The 16,511-nt window shown below is 48.7% G+C and overlaps 1 protein-coding gene across 2 annotated transcripts; it reads right to left on the reverse strand.

Annotated features, from left to right (window-relative positions):
- Nucleotides 1-2,543: 2,543 nt before the first annotated feature.
- On the reverse strand, nt 2,544-14,968 carry C5H1orf116 (chromosome 5 C1orf116 homolog). 2 transcript variants are annotated; one of them, XM_057770225.1, is made up of 4 exons: nt 14,869-14,968; nt 9,148-9,339; nt 5,732-5,909; nt 2,544-4,600 (listed from the first exon to the last, which is right to left on the reverse strand). In XM_057770225.1, the coding sequence occupies exons 2-4, from the start codon at nt 9,250-9,252 to the stop codon at nt 3,081-3,083; spliced, it is 1,803 nt and encodes a 600-aa protein (XP_057626208.1). In that variant the 5' UTR covers nt 9,253-9,339; nt 14,869-14,968; the 3' UTR covers nt 2,544-3,080. The 2 variants fall into 2 exon arrangements, with proteins under 2 accessions (XP_057626208.1, XP_057626207.1); XM_057770224.1 differs by having other exon boundaries at nt 5,732-5,912.
- Nucleotides 14,969-16,511: the final 1,543 nt, after the last annotated feature.

A 16,511-nucleotide genomic window follows, 5' to 3' on the forward strand; every position in this document is an offset into this window, starting at 1 on the left:
TTTTTCTTTCTCTCTCTCTGTCTCTCTCTGTCTCTGTCTCTCTCTCTCTCTGTGTGTGTGTGTGTGTGTGTGTGTGTGTGAGAGAGAGAGAGAGAGAGAGAGAGAGAGAGAGAGAGAGAGGAGGGAGAACTAAGATCCTCATGCTGGCGTAGCAAACATTTCCCTCAGGCTTTCCTGATGGAGGTAGGTCTTGTATTAATCTGTTGCTTTCATTGGTTAATTAATAAAGAAACTCCCTAGGCCCATTTGATAGGCCAACCCTTAGGTGGGTGGAGTAAACAGAACAGAATGCTGGGAGAAAGAAGCTGAGTCAGGGAGTCGCCATGATTCTCCCACTCCAGACAGACACAAGTTAAGATCTTCCCTGGTAAGTCAGCTCATGGTGCTACACAGAATACTAGAAATGGGTTAGAGCAATATGTAAGAGCTAGCCAATAAGAGGCTGGAACTAATGGGCCAGGCAGTGATTAAAAGAATACTATTCCGGTGTAATTATTTTGGGGCATAAGCTAGCCATGCGGGCGGCCGAGTGCCAGGGACGCAGCCCTGCCGCTCCTATTACAACACTTTCCTCAGCTCTTTAAGGCAGACTATCCTCAGAAGGACAGGCATATGGGGAAGCATGGATCTTCAGATAAAACAGGAAGGTGTTGTTGACACTAAGAGAATGGGGGGGAACGGGCCTGACACTGTGGTGAAGATACAGAGGAGCAGGAGCAGGCTGTATGTGGCTCTGGTTGGTATGAGGCCAGCTTCCCTGTCTCTCGGATGGAGATGGAACAGGTGGCCCTTCTGACCAGCTCACGGTTAGTCTCGTGTTGTTCCTAGACTCCCATTAAGCCTCAGTCTCAACCGAGTTATAACTCATGGCTCTCTCTTAATCATTCAGTGAGTGAAAAGGGAACCAACTTGTGTTTATGGATGAGAGAGCTTGTCAAGTTACTCCCCTAGAACTGATCTTCTGTGTTTTGAGAGTCTATAGTGGTAGAGCTTGCTCAGTGTTGGAGCCCTCACCAGTTCTGAGAGATCAGGTCTTCACCTGGAGCTAGGAACCAGGGAGCAGACATTTGGGTGTGTGAGTATGTGGGGGTGTGTAGAGAGCGCACACAGAAACTGCCACACCCACACCCCACATACCATGATAGGGTGGAGTCATTTGTCACCCTTAATCCTAACCATCTCATCGTTCTCAGAAGTTTTGATCTTTGATGGCAAAGGGTCCCTAAGGACACAGATAAGAGATGACCGGACTAAAGGACACCTTCCAGCTACAGCCACTTACCTGCGCCCCCCTTGTGGGCATCTCCACGGGCTCATCGTTATCACAGGATAAACTACCGAGAGGAAGGGGGGTCATGTCTGGCCATGCCTGCTCATTTATGTCACAAGACTACACGTTTCACTTAAGACATATACAGCGTGTTGGGAAACTTGGAGGAAGAATTGTTCCGAATTATTAAGAATGAGTTACAAAGCTGGGCGGTGGGAGGCAGAGGCAGGAGGATCTCTGTGAGTTTGGGGCTAGCCTAGTCTTCAGAGCGAATTCCAGGACAGGCTTCAAAGCTACACAGAGAAACCCCGTCTTGAGAAAAAAACAAAAACAAACAAATAAAAAAAAAACAAAAACAAAACTACAATATATCCCCATGTTAAAGAAAAAAAAAACAGCATCCTGGTGTTTTGGAAGGTGTTTTAGAATTCTGACGGGCCTAAGGCTGAGCCTCTGAGAGAGACAAGGTGTAAGAACCCTGGCTAAGGAGGCAGTGAGGCAGTACGGAGCAGCAATCTGACTGACAGGACACGGCAGCAGGTGAGCTGTTCACATATGAATTTCAAGTCTAGGGCCCAGCTTCAACCATGTTACTAAATGACAGAATGAATCTCCTTTCTCGGGAGGCTGGAGGGAGCTTTTCTGAGATTTCCCTCCATTCTAATAGTCTCTCTGTGTGTGGGTTTCCATCACTGGGACTGAGGAAACCTGAAAACTTTCCTAAAAAAAAAAACAAAAACGAAAACTCATACATTTTTTTTTAGTTACATGAGTGTGTGTGAGTGCGTGTGAGTGCCGGGGTCCCTGGAGGCCAGAAGAGGGTGCTGGGTCCTCTGGAGCTGACACTGGAGTTATAGGCAGTTGTGAATGGGTGCTGGGAACTGAACTTTGGTCCTCTGCAAGAGCCTTACACACTCTTAACCATGGAGCCACCCCTCCAGCCCCCAGGAAACCTGCAGGCTTTTGAAGAGCAGGGGGAAATTCAGGAAGCACTGTGTATTTCTAAAGCAGTTGGGCTGCTTCCAGCTCAGTGTTGACCTGTCCTGAAACCAGCCAGGGAGACAGAAAGAACACAGGCCATGGCACAGTTTATTATGACATGCTTCAAGCCTATGACATGGTTTCTTCCAGGTAGAAATGGACGCGTGTGTGGGGTGGCCATTACTCGGCTTTCTCAGACCAGGGAGTGCCCCTGCTAACAGTGAACTATGAGATCTAGAGACAGGGATGTAGCCCACACTGCAAGAAACCACAGGGAAAGGCAGTGGGGAGATACTGGACCAGCTGCCCTTGGCCTCAGGCCATTTCCAGAGGACCCAGAGAGAGAGAGGCACGGCAGACATGAGCGAGTCTCCATTACTGCAGAAACTCATCCCACAGGGGATGTGATCGTAGTCATGTGTGAGATGCGGTCCATCTTTTTAAGTTTTCTACCTCCTTTGTCTCATTGTCTTCTGTTTGGCCACTCTGCTCCGCTCAGTTCTGGACAGGCTGAACCTTATGCCTGTGAAATCTCAACCAGGAACAGAGCTCTGAACAGTGACTTCTTGTGTTACACAGTATCAGTGATATGTAAGGCTTCTCTCTCTCTCCTCCTCCCTCCCACTCCTGGGAGACACATCTTTAGAATGATCTATGCAAGTACTCAACAGTGCAACTGCTTTGAGTACAAACACACGCTTGGACTCAAGCCTCTTTTTTCTTCACCTCAGACAGGGAAGACGGCAAGCCCTGAGCTGTGAAGCCGCAAAGGCTCTAGGTAGAGCCAGTCCCTTCTGGTGGCTTGGTGCTGGCTAGGCAGGTGGCCTAGCTACTCCTTCAGCAGTCCCAGCTTCTTTAGGGCCTCCCTCCTGTGTCCATCGGGAATGTCCTTTGGGGATATCTTGACACTGACGCAGGGAGGTCGAGGAAGCTTGTCACGGCTCTGTCCTTGGAAGGCCAGGTGCTGGGAATGCTGGCTCTGCTCCAGGCCAACCAACTTGCCCTCCTTGATTTCTGCAAAGTCCTTTCCCATGCCCAACGAAGCAGGCCGGGGCCGGGAATTACGCAAGACACTAGGTGAAACCTTGTCCAAGACGGGGCTCTTTCCCAGAGATGCACTGGTTCGGCATTTGGAGTCTTTCTCAGCTGCGGAGAGATAGCTGCTCAACCCCACGCCTGAGCGCTCCAGGGTGTTGGACTTGAAGTTTATCTGTCTCAGGCCAGGGATGCTACTCTCCTGGAGGGTCAGTCGTGGATCAGGCTTGGGCTGTGTCAGGGAACTGTTTCCCTTTGAGGCTTTAGGGATAGGAATGGGCATAGACTTGGCAGCTGCAACCTTCCCTGGAGGGGTTTCCTGGGTAGGAATCCAGTTCTTGCCTGAAGAGGCCACAGGAGTGACAGCCTTCACTGGGGAAGCTTTCCTTGCAGCAGAAGCAGCCCCTGGGACCAGAGCTGGAGATGCTTGCTGAGCCGTGGCCTGGGCCTGGGAAGGGCTCTGAGCCCGAGCTGCCTTGACTTTCAGGGAAGTGGTACGCTTATTTATAAGTAGGCTGGGATCATCTTGGTCCTGGGGCAACCCTAGCTTTTCCAGAGCTTCTCTGCGGGCTTTCTTTTGTTCCTGCAGGGAAGAAGGGTCAGGCCCAGAGTCTGTAGCCTCGCTGTGATTTGACAGCCAGTTCTGGGGATGGCTGTGAAAACTGCTTCGGCTGCTCTTCAATACGATATTAGGAGGCAGCCTACGGGGCTTTGAGGTTGTGGGGGGAGCCTGTTGGAGACTTGGCTTGACCCCTGATGGTAGGGGAGCCTCTTCAGCTCTTGTGTTCTGAGATGACTTGTCAGGGGGCTGCTGTGGTTGTTGTGAACCTTCTGTCCAACCTTGCTCGGCGGCTTTATGGGACATAGTTTCTGATGGTGTTTCCTCTTTCTTCTGGGAGCTGACCACAGTATGGGCCTGTGGTGTGTGTCTCTTCTCTCCTGGTTCTTTAGGTGGGCTCTCTTCCCCACTTTGCTTTGGCTTACTGTCTTGAAAAGCCTCCGGTGGGGGGATGAGAACTATATTCAGGTCAAGGGCAGTCTCCTGGGATGGGGCTGGTGGCTGGATGGGCTTAGCGTCCTGGCTGGTCTGCCCTTTCTCAGGCTCTGCTAAGAACACCTCAGATGTTTCAGATACGTGGCTATTAGTCTGGGTAGTGCTTTCCCTGATGTTCTGGCTTCTGCCAAGGTGGAGGTTTCTGGGAAGACTGTAGGAACCAGACCTGAGGCCCAGACTAGGAGACTCAGGAGGACCGGAGAACTGGGATACTCTCGCTGGTGCAGGCACGTGCTGAGAGTCTATCTCCTCTGGGTTTCCTGTGGGGAATGGGAAGAACAGGAGAAGCGTCAACAGAGCGAGAATGCCGTTACTGAGGGGACTGGAGCGGAAAGCACACACTTCCCCAATGAACAGGGTTTGTCTGACTTTGCTTGACTTTTAACAGGGCAGCACTGTTTTCTGGAGGTTGTGTAGACTAATAGATCAAAAACAACAGGTTCTTTTTGACTGGGAATTGATTGTTTTATAGGAGTTGGAAGATATTGCTTCTTAGTTGCTTCAAAGCCTTCAAAGCCTTACCTCAGGCTCTCCCCACCTTCTATGCAGGTACCAAAGTCAGGGGGAGATTTGGACATGGTCTTCACGCTATCTCATGGAGCCCAGGTAACCGAGCCCAGTGGAAGCTCTTGCTGCCAACTTGACTTGCTTTGGCCTTCTGCTTTTTTCTGTGAGATCCTGGATGGTTCTGTGACAGTGTCATGCCTGGCACCCTTGAATGACATGCTATCTTGCCTAGTGCTCTTGGCAGGCACATGTGGTCCATCGGGCTCAGTGAATTAGCCTCGGGGTGTGTGAAGTTTCCATTTCTACTCTGTCTAAATGGAGGGCCCAAGGCTGTGTTAAGTAGTTATAAATATTTACTGAAAGGATAATGATACCATTGGGATTGTCCATAGTAGCAATGTTTTCTGTTTACCTTGGGACACATTCCCAATACCTGTGCGCCGTCCCATCCTCCTCTACTGTAGTGGAATGGCACTGTCTTTCTGCTGTCTCCTCACAGGGGCCTCTGGGTACCGCATGCTGCTGGGGCACTCCTCTCTTATCTCCCGGTCTTGTTCTTTGGGTCACCTAGATTAGCTCCCTGTGCCAAATCATCCTCTCCAGGGCCAGCTGCTTAGGCCGCCCTGACTCCTCCCTACATGTGGTATCATATCTCTTTTTGAGTTCTTCCCTGAGAGGAAGGGAGCTAGCCAAACCCCTTTCCTTCCCAGGCCTCTGATATTTCATAGAAAGACACCAGAAGCTGGCTTCTCAGCAGTCCCCTCTCCCCTCTGGAGACAAGAATTTAGTCTGGCTGGGAGACTGTGGGGCTCCTTTTGCCTAGAAGCTAGCAGCAGAGGGCAAACAAGATGGCAACCATTCAGAAGGAGACACTGGTCTCTTACCCTGGGGAGTCTTCTGGGTGAGGGGTGGTGTTCTGAAGCTCTGAGGGCTGGTGGCTGGCTCTGACTCGTCTGTGGACAGTCCACTGTCAGCCTCGGCCTCCAGGGAGCCAATGGTCTTCTCCAGGAAAAGCAGACACTCCTTCTCTTCAGCAGACAGGAAGTCGTAGCTGTTGTCACCCTGCTGGGAGAAGGAATTGTGAGGTGGGGGTCCCAAGACTCCCCCTGCTGCAGAGGGAGAAGGCTGTAAAACTGGCCACCTTGCCCCGGTTGGTTCTGCTCTGCCCACCAGTAAAGTCGCCTCCTGCCACAATAGGTACCGAGGAGGGTTGGCAGGAGAAAGCTCACCGGGACCCAGTTCTGAAGACTGGGTAGGCAGATGGCAAGGGCGCTTTCTATTACTTAGTCCTGAGTAGGTAGAGTGCTTAGTGGTCCAGCTCGGAAGTAGCCCCAAGTTTTCATTCTAGTTCCATGTGATTTTAATATTTCAACAAGCACGTCTTCCATCGAATTCTGATTTGTATGGGCAATGATATGGCTAACACCCAACTGCCACTCCTTTAACCTCGCAGAGCACCTTGCCTCCTCTTGGCTGCTACCTGGTGGGCCAGTGCCACCAGCAGCTAGGTAAAAATCCAAAGGAGCTATGGGGACATATGACACTTGGGCTGAGCTTTCTCTTGGCATTTCCACACCTCTTCCTAATGTCTGTGACACTTCAGCACCGTTACTGTCCAGACTCGCCAAGGTTGCAGGGCAAGGTTGCCAGAGAGTCCCAGAAATCCCCTGGGGAGTGGGGAAGAGGCTGTTAAACACCTCCCCTCCCAATCTTGCCTGCCCCTTAAGTCAGCTGTCTGATGACGGTGCCTGCGTAACAAGGGAGACTCCCCCTAACAGCTCTTTACTGGACTAATGATCTGCCCTCTGGATTTCTCTTTTATAGATCCAATGGATATGACTAGTGTCCACCAGTCCCAAACAGGACTGTCTTTGTGTCCCCGACCTCTCAAGTCACAAGGAGAATTTGCATGTACTGCCAGTACTTTGCCACCTCTGCCCCATCTTCATATATCAAAACTTATTAACTAGCCATCCAGGTGTGCTGGGCACACTACTGAGTTCCAGGACGGCTGTCTCCAAACCAACCAACAACTATTGTAATGCTAACACTTGCTAGAAACCTTTTATAACCCTGTTTTCCTTTTTCATGACAGGGGCTTTCCATAAAACCCTGGTTATCCTGGAAATTGCTCTTTATACCAGGCTGGCCTTAAACTCAGAGACCCACCTATCTCTGCCTCAGAAGTGCTGGGATTAAAGGTGTGCACTGCCACCACCCCAGTTTCTCTCTCTCTCTCTCTCTCTCTCCCTCCCTCCCTCCCTCCCTCCCTCCCTCCCTCTCTCCCTCCCTCCTTCCCTCTTTAACAGGTCTCAGGTAGCCTGTGCTGGCCCTGCACTTGCTGAGGATGGCCTTGAACTCCTGATTCACCTCTCTCCACCTGGTATTCAGTTGGTTTTCTGTGGTACTGGAGATCCAACCTAAGGACTTCATGCTTGTAGGGTAAACATTTCTCCTGAGCTGCGTCTCCAGTTGCAGTCTGAATTCTCATCTACTTTTTAGGACACAAGACAATAAAGCTCAGATGCTTCACTACAACGATAGACAGCAAAGGAATGCTTACATTGGGACGTAAGCATATTTATTCCTTCGTCCACATCCTATAACACCCAGAATTTAAAATCATGTCCAGAAAAAATTAGCTTATTACATGCCTTTGCAGACAGGTAAGCATTGTGATTTTGGATGGTTCTATCTCTATTCATAGAGGGCCATGTATTTTCTACATAGAGGTAAAAATTAAGTGCTTTATTTATTTTATTATTTAAGAAGTTTTATCATTTATTTTGACCGTGGGTATTTACGGGCATGTGTGTGCTACTGAGTGTATAGCGGTCAGAAGGAAACACTCAGGAGTCAGTTTCTTCTTTGTGCCATGTGGATTCTGAGAATAAAACTCTGCCTTTATCTCCTGAGACATTTAATGAACCCTTTTCATTTAGACAAAGTTTTTATACACCGGTTGCTGGAAGAATATGGTCTCCCTACCTTAGCTTCCCATGTGTTGAGACTGGGTGTGTGCCAATTCACTCTGCAAGAATAGCTTTTCTTATTCTCTTATTGTATGAGGCACTAGGGATGGAATCGGGGCTTGTACACACTAGGTAATCAGTCTACTGTTTTTCAGCACCCTAGCCCTAGCTTTCGAAATGCTATTTAATGTTGCTTAGCGTTCCTCTAACCCCAGACACTCCTTTTGCAGAAAGCTTAAGAGACTCAGACAGCTCACATAATTCAGACTGCACAGGAGCTCAGAAAGCTCCAAGATTCACATGGCCTGCCCCAAGGTTATGTAGGCCATAGACAGATGCAGAGAGGGGGAGGAAGAGGGAGAAAAAGAGAGAGGGAGGGAGGGAGGGAGGGAGGGAGGGAGGGAGGGAGAAAGGGAGGGAAAGAGATTCTTCCTTTCTGAGACTATCTGCAACCTGGTCAGGGAGCTACAGGGATGTAGGTTTTAAGCCATCACTCATGCTGAGAGTCACCTATGCTCCTGTAAGGAACTCTCCATATTAGGAACCATCTCTTTGGTCTGCCTGTGCTCTGTCAAGCCTCGCCAGGAAGAGCCATACAGCAAACACATTACTGACTGAGGACATCTTATTACCCCCTCCAAGAACCATTATGATTAGGTGTTGATATTTTCCCTATTTTAAAACTGAGGGGACTAACTCGGTGTGGTGGTGCACACCTTTAATCCCGGCACTTGGGGAGTCAGAGGCAGGTGGTTCTCTGCGAGTTCAAGGCCAGCCTGGTCAAAATAGTGAATGCTAGGCTAGCCAGGGAAACACAGGGAGACCACAACCAGTGTCTCAACCACAAACAAACAAACAACCCCAAACCGAGGAGACTGAAGCGGAAAGTGGTGAGATGCCCAAGGTCGTATGGCTTCTGAGGAAGGAATCTGGATATGTTTAGCTTAATAAAGGCTCTCAATTGTTCTCATTGATATTTGTGGGAAACCAGCGCCATGTTATTTATTGCAGAAAAATTTAAGAGTTCATGTGCCACAGGAATCTGCCACCCAGTGTCCACCGTGACCTAAGTGCCTCTTCTCCACCTCATCCCTCTAAGCCAATGAAAATGGACGTGGTTGGGTAGTGATACTTTTGCTCTCCCACCCAGTTCTCTATAGACCCAGAGGTGACTCAGAAGCAGCAAGAATCTAATGATTCACTCACTGGGGAAGAAGATGAAGGAGAAGGTGCAGGGAGGGATGGTGGGTGGCGCTGCAGGGCAGGGCAGGGCAGGGTGGGGCAGGTATGCAGAGCAGGCCAGGTTGCAAGAGGGAGAGAGTACATACAGATCCAGAGTGGGTGGAGGTGGTGCTCATCATGCGGTCACAGCTGCCGATGTGGGTCACAGGTTCTGAGCAAGGCCCTGCTGGCCAAAGCTCCTTCTTGGGCATCGCCTGAAGCAAGGCGCAGGCAGGGGTGGTGAGAGGGGCCCCCAGAGGGGAAGTGAATGGAAGTGAAGATTATGTCCCAAGCTGGGCCTGAAAAGAGAACAATCAAAGCCATGTGTGAGCAGAGCCTTCCGCAAAGCACTGCTCAGGCCCCAGGGTTTTATGGCAGCAAGATACCAAGCAAGCACAGAGTTGAAAGGGGGCCACGGAGCAGTCACGTTGGAACTCCACCCCCAGTCTACATGGAGGGACACGTAAGATGGTTCAAATGCATGCAGAAGGATGGATTCAGGGAGCAGAGATGCAGGCTAATCAGAAAAGAGGTTCTGGTGGTTCCTCTTAGCTGCCTTTTTTTTCTATGAAGCAAGGATTTCAACTTGTAATTTCATTATGCAACCCAATACACATTATAAGGTTCTGGGTTTGAATCCCAGTTGAACTAAAATTAGTTACTTGATTTTAAGCAAATTACTTGTTAAATATAATTAATTTAAGGATTAAATTGGAGGTCAGTTAGCACACACAGCTCTGTTGGTAGCAGATAATCAGCAAGTGAATTAAAAGGATAACTATTATTGTTGTTATAAAAACTGGACAGGATCCATCTCAGACCAAATTAAACCCAAGCACAGGGACCAAGAGTTTTGGAAAGAAAGGTTCTGTCTAAACAGAGGGTTATAGGCTTGAGAGCAGGAACAGGACCCTTAATAATGTGCTTCTCAGAGTTATTATGAGAATAGGGAAAACGGAACAGCCTATATAGAACAGTGTATGCTCAATAATGTCAGCTGCAACTGTTGTTAATAATATTATAAACACGACACTTCTGTCAAGAAGGCTAAAATCATCTTTCTGCCCTGTGCCACATCACCATGGCACCTGCAGTGGTGGGGGGCAGGCCCATTTCCCCGACGCGACACTTGTGTTCTGCCATTTATGCGTTTGCAGCAAAGTTCCCCAAACTATGTCAAATGACAGGAAAAATGTCCAGTGTAGCTCTTCTCAATCCCAGCTTCAATGGGGAGAAATACTTCAAGTTCATTGTGGCAACAGTAATAGCAAAAACCAAAACAAAACCGAAAACCATCTCATTGCTGTTATTGAAATGCCCAAGGCATTTTTTACTTCTGCCTGTGGGAAATAGCCCACCACAGCAGGGCAGGTCATGACTAACTCTCTTTATAGAAAATGAAAATTTAAAAGAATTACGAACAAAATTCAGTTGTAAGGGCAAAATATAAAGAGTTAGGGGAGGGCTAGAATGACAATAAGTTTTATATGATTCAAATTCATATTTTGCCTGTAACACTAAGGCATATTTTAATCATTTCTGCTAGTCTTCTAATAGAAGGTAAATTGTCCCGGGACAGTATGTCTTATTTGAGATCTGGAAACTTGGGGCTTAGATGCCAGGGTACATATTCCTCTGCTGATATTTGTTCCAGTGCCAATGTCAACTTTGGGTTCGGTTAGGTAAATCAGTCCTCCAACCTGGTCATTCTGGCAAAGGTAAGGCGAGGCCTCACAAGGCTCCTCCCCTGCTTAGGAGAGACCCATAAATGGGGTATGGAAGGGTGAGGAGGAGGCTGGGGAGAGAAAAGGTAGGATCCTGAGCCAGACACATAGGTTCAGAGCCTCTCAGGAGGTGAGGAAGGGTCCAGAAGGGAAGGAACAAAGAAGCCCCGTGCTAATCAACACTGGGTGGGGTAGCTCTAGGATTTCTCCCTGAGGTCAGCTCCTTGAGGAGGTCAGGTTAGCTCCCAAACCCAAACCCAAAGAAACAGAAACTCAAGGGCACTTGTAGACTAAGTCTAGTCACCTCAGCCATGCATTTCGTTAGTGATTGTCAGAGCTGAGAGTGCACTAACCTATTCCCAGCCTTCTGCAAGGCCACTCAAAGCTAGCGTCTGCACAGAGTGCTTAGGATAGGCAGCAGCTGAGTGATCAGTCCTAAATAAGACATTCATACTGTCCCCACCAAGGCTCAGGGAATACTGTGGAAGCATGAGTAGAAAGGTCAAGGCCGAAAGAGCCAGAAATGCAGTGTGTGTGTGTGTGTGTGTGTGTGTGTGTGTGCTAGGCATGACATCTCCATGTACTCATGCCTTCTCCACAACTTCTGAAGACTGCACTGGGTCTGCACGAGAATGGGCCACCAACAGCCAAGCAAGAACGGAGGAGGCACCCAGGGTGCCCTACCCACCCCTCACTGCTGAACTATTTTCTAGGGACACATTCAGGAGAAGGGGGAGTGTGAATTCAGTGTATTCCCTGGTGATCCCACCGTTGGTCACAAGAATGACCCTGGATAAACTAAATGGGCTAGACGACAAAGTCCCAAGTCATGAATGTGGGAACGGGGTGGCTCAAGAAGAGGAAAGGGTCATGGGGTAGGAGGGAAGGGTGTGGGAGAGAGCAACCGGAATAGATTATATGCATGTATGAAACTGTCAAGAGCTAACACAATTAAAAAAAAAACAATGCTGTCTGAATAGCCTGTAGGGTGAGTTGTTTGGACGGAGGCTTTTTCTTGGCTTCAGTTCACCACTGGAAGCTCTTCATAGTATTTTATTTCCCATAGAGTAAGTGACTCAGAAGAATTTGGAGAATGTTTGTTTAGATTAGCATTTGTGAGCACCTAATAGGCACCGTGTAAGACAAAAACACCATTATTTTCAAGGAGTCGGTGTCGATTCTAGGGGCTATTTTTGCCTACAGTTCCCCATGTTTAATGAGTAATAAGTCTTTAAGGTGGCTCGCTACGATTAGTGAGGTATTTTCTCCAAAGGGGTGAGGTGGGGCCTCTTACTTTCAGAGACAATTGCTACCTTCGGTCCCTCGGGCGTGCTTCAGGCTGTACTGTGGGTTGCTGGCGTCTGGTTCCTCCCAGGGAAGTCCACTACACTCTCATTTCCACACCAGAAGCAACCGAAGAGGTGCCATGGGCACAGCTCTGCTTCACACCGGCTGCACACTATCCCTACAAAGTGCTCTCAGATATGCTAATAGGATCTCCAAGAGAATGTGGGGGCTTTTTCCTCCTTTCACAGGTGAGAAAACTGGAGGTCTCCCCAGATTCCTACGTGAAGTAGGAACGACTCACACTCACATCTCAAGATTGACTAGATGTCAGCATACTCAGGTAAGGGTCATCAGCTACTCTGCTACCAGAAGTCCACTGCATCATCCCTTAAACCCTGTGCCTTGTCTGGTTCAGTTTTGTAGTTCTAGGTCACTTGTTTATCCTGACAACGAACCCAAGTAAAGAAACAGCACTGAGTGAGGTTGCAGGTGATGCCGTGGGTGCCACATAATCTCAGGACGAGCGAACACTCAGCCTTGTCTCCACACCCAGGGTTCTGACTCAGACAGTCTGAGCAGAAACCGTCTGTTCTTCTCCACCACTCTCCATCCCCGGCCTGGCCTAACCTCGCTGTTCTGTTTCTGCCTACCAAATTTATAACCTTGAAACTTGTGGGCTGTATCAGGGCAGCAATAGAAACTCCAAACATTTCTAAGGCTGATAAGAAACCTGAGAAACAAGCAAAGCAGTCAAGGTGAGAGTTTGGTATCTTTTCACCCTTGACCTTTTTTTTTTTTTTTTTTTTTTTGGAGACTTAAGGGTAAAGGAAACAAGCTAAGAAATGTGCACAGCCTATAGTCAGGGCCACCTATCCAAAGACACATTAAATATTAACTTCTTTGAAACTAGCCAAGCCTTGCAAGAGAGTAAATAAATGGGGCCCACAGAGCCCTGGCATCTGAAGCAGTGGGTGTGGAGAGGGCCTGAGCACCATTCTGGGTTATCTAAATCAGACCTCCTGAACAGAATCAGGTCTCCTCAGCACCCTCTCCAGCGAGCGCACCCTCTTTCTCCTAAGAACCCAGCCCAAAGTCACAGAGGAATGCTACTCTTCAGCAAGGCTCTGCTTTCCTGGACTCAGCATGAGCCTTGGCTGGGGAAAACCGGGAAGATGGACAAGAGTGCCAGGGAGACTGAAATTTGTACCATCCTACGGTGTTCCTCTCTCTTATCAGTGCTTTGTGGGAGGGGCTTGACAGCAATACCATCTGCACAGAAGTGCCCTGTTAGACATTGCAGGTGACCCTGTGGCCCTTACTGCTGACATTTGCCACCTAGTCTTCAGTCAGTGAGTAAAGCCGGCTGCTTCTATGGGGTAGGGGAAAATAGCTTTTAAAGCTCCAGCACTCAGGACCAGGGCAATGGTTCTTAACCTATGAGTCACGACCCCTTTGGCAAACCTCTGTCTCCAAAAAATATTTACATTACGACTCATAACGGCAGCAAAAGCACGGTTATGACAGAGCAATGAAAATAGTTCTATGGCTGGGGGAATCACAGAGGAACTGTACTGAAGGGCTGCAGTGTTAGGGAGGCTGAGACCCTCTGCTCTGGGGCTATGTGCTGATGTCTTCTCCTATCCCCTCTGCTCTGCACAAGGCCAGAGGTCAAGTTAGCAGCTGCATGTTGCTCCCCCATGATGGTGGAGAGCTTATGTGCTCTCCTGACTGGACTCTATATGCTGCCTCCTTAGGCAGGTGCACCTGCCACACTATTTTGTCAGCTGGGACGTTTGAAGAAACATGAAGCAAGACCTCTGTCGGAGTCTGGTTCTCCTCTCTAAGGACTCTGCCGCATCACCTTGGCCTAAGTTCCACTTGGCAGTCTGGTTAGGCTTGGTATGCTGAGATGAAATAAAATGTGGGTGAGGCCCAGCATGGCCAAAGAACTTTCTGTTTTCCGGGGTCTACGTCTATGAGCAGGTAAAGCCGGAGATTTGACTAGACTAGTGAACTTGAGCTGAGTTAGGTTATCTGTGGGCTTCCCAAGGATGAAATGCTAGCCCGAGTTGGAGTTTTCTCAACATTTATTTCCCAACCTCAATTCCCATTGCGAACAGTCTAGCTCAGTTCAAACTTTACATATCCGCACAGAGCGCGCCATTATCTACGAACACACACACTGCACCCTTTATTTAAATAAAGATAGACTCTGAGCCACAGGAGAATTTCCTTTTACAAATGTAATGGAAAACTAAGGTGCCTGGCTCACCTGCACGACCCTCCCTGCCATTTTGACTTTCTCTGCTTCAATTATCCACTTAGTCTCCTTCAAAATCACTGCTTGATCTTAGCTGCTCAGAGATGGAAATTTCCAAAATCTAAACAAAGTTGCCCCCCTCCCCTTGTGAGACAGGTTTTGCCAGATACAATAAGCTGGCCTGGAACTTGCTATATAGCCCAGCAGCCTGGCTTCATACTTTCCATCCTCCAGCCTCAGCCTTCTGAGAGCTGTGATTACAGGCGCATACCAGCATGCCTGCCTCTGGTTTCTGTTTGTACAATACACTTACATAACTTAAATAAGTAAATGGAAGAGATATTCCCCAGTTCTCCATTAAATACTTCAACTCTGGGGGGAAAAATTTCATCTGGCTTAATCTTAGGTTGACTGAGAGACTTGAGCAACAGAGATGGGAACCCCAGACTGGATGTGAAGGGCCACTTTTGCAGCACCCCAGTACAGCTCTGTAGCCTTCCCTTAAGATCCTTTCCCTTGCTTCAGAGTAAGCAAGAACTGGTTAGTGATTGACTCACCTGCTCTCGGTTTGGGTCTGAAGAGAAGAAACGAATTCTCTTCTATTCCAAAGGGCAGAGATGGAGACGGCTTCCCTCTCCCTCCGCCGCGGCTCCTACTATTTTCTTCTTTTGACCTCCTCCTGACTTACCTAGACAGGTAAATCTTCATCTGTGCTGCCTGGACACACCCTGCTGCTGACTCTCAGCCAATCCTAGTTTCCCTCCCTACTCCTCATTCCAGCTGTTAAATCAGGGAGGGCTCGGGAGGCAAAAGAGTAGGGTGGTGCTTCTCTGCCTTAGCCAATCACCTCCTGCCCTCGCCCCGCCCCCTTTTTGGCTTAGAGCCAATAGAGAGCTAAAACAGAGAGGTAGGCAAAGGCTGGAGCTGGTTAGGAGAGTTTGGAAGGGTGGAAGTGGGCCAATGGTGCTTGATTTTCCTTCTTGAAAGGAACACAACATTCTGGCTGGGCACAGAGAAGTTTCTGCACCCCGATAAACCTCTCCACCAGACGCAATAATCCAAATCAGACCAAATCAAACCGAATTAGAAAAAGCCCAGGTTTAATGGTTACAAATGCTCCCGGATGGCTTTCCAACCCCCCATCCCCCACACCCAGGAGATGGGAAAGGTAGACCTCTGTTCTCTCGGGGATAGTTTAAATACCCTGTGAGAATGGTCTTGACCTCTCTGGGAAGGGGTCATCGGTTGGCGGGCTTTCTCGGGGGCGGAGTCTGGACTGAGGCAACTCTCAGAGGAAGGGGGTTGGGGTGGAACTTCTACCTGAACATTCCAGACTTTTTGTGTGTTTGGATGACAGGGGCTGGGGTGAAGCTTCCGCCCAAACAGGCACCATGTATTTCTATGGGCCTGCAGAGATCCGGATTTCCTGTTTAGACCTTCCTTCCTCCACCTGAAGCTCAAAGTATTCTCCAGGCTAATATTCTGATGGCTAGTCTTGGAATCAGCTTTTTCTAACTCTCGGTCACAGCCAGTTTCATATTCAAAGACGGTTCAGGGATATCAAGGTGAGAGATGTAGCCGAGTCACCCGCTTGCTGATTTGTCGGCCTGGTCGGTTTCTTTCTGGGGAAATAAAACCAACTTCTCTCCCTCTAGGTAGTCCCTTTCCAGATTAAAAAATAATGCTAGAGCAAACAGCCAGAAAGTAGAGAACTTGACCTCTGTCATTTGCGTCTCTGGTCCCTTCCGCTGCTTAGAGAAGGTGGCAATGGACAATAAAAACAAGTAAAGTCAGCTCCCCGCCAGTCTAACAAGCACTTCTTTGGCGGGGAAATGTTTGGTGTGTATGGAGAAGAGAGTGAGTGAGAAATCTCCCGCTTCCAGGAAGAAATCTCCCTCCAGGTGCAGAGGCCACTCAGGCCAGAGGGGACTGACTTCCGCTCTGCAGCTGCCTTATTCCCCTGAATGTAGCTTATCCCTAGGAATGGCCAACTTTAAAGTATTTCACTTGCTGGTAGTAAAAGGGCGGAAAGAAAACTTAGAATCAGTACTGCAAGGATTGCTCAGTTCAAACCCTTGTTGTGTACTGGGTATTAAGTTTAGAGTTTCCATGTCTTCAACTTAAAAGCCTTGGCATTGTTACTATCCACACTTCATAGGGAGGTTAAACTTCCTCCTTTTTATTCAGCCAGCATTTAGTA

Source organism: Chionomys nivalis, chromosome 5 (assembly GCF_950005125.1).
Source record: "Chionomys nivalis chromosome 5, mChiNiv1.1, whole genome shotgun sequence".
Classification (NCBI taxonomy): Eukaryota; Metazoa; Chordata; class Mammalia; order Rodentia; family Cricetidae; genus Chionomys; species Chionomys nivalis.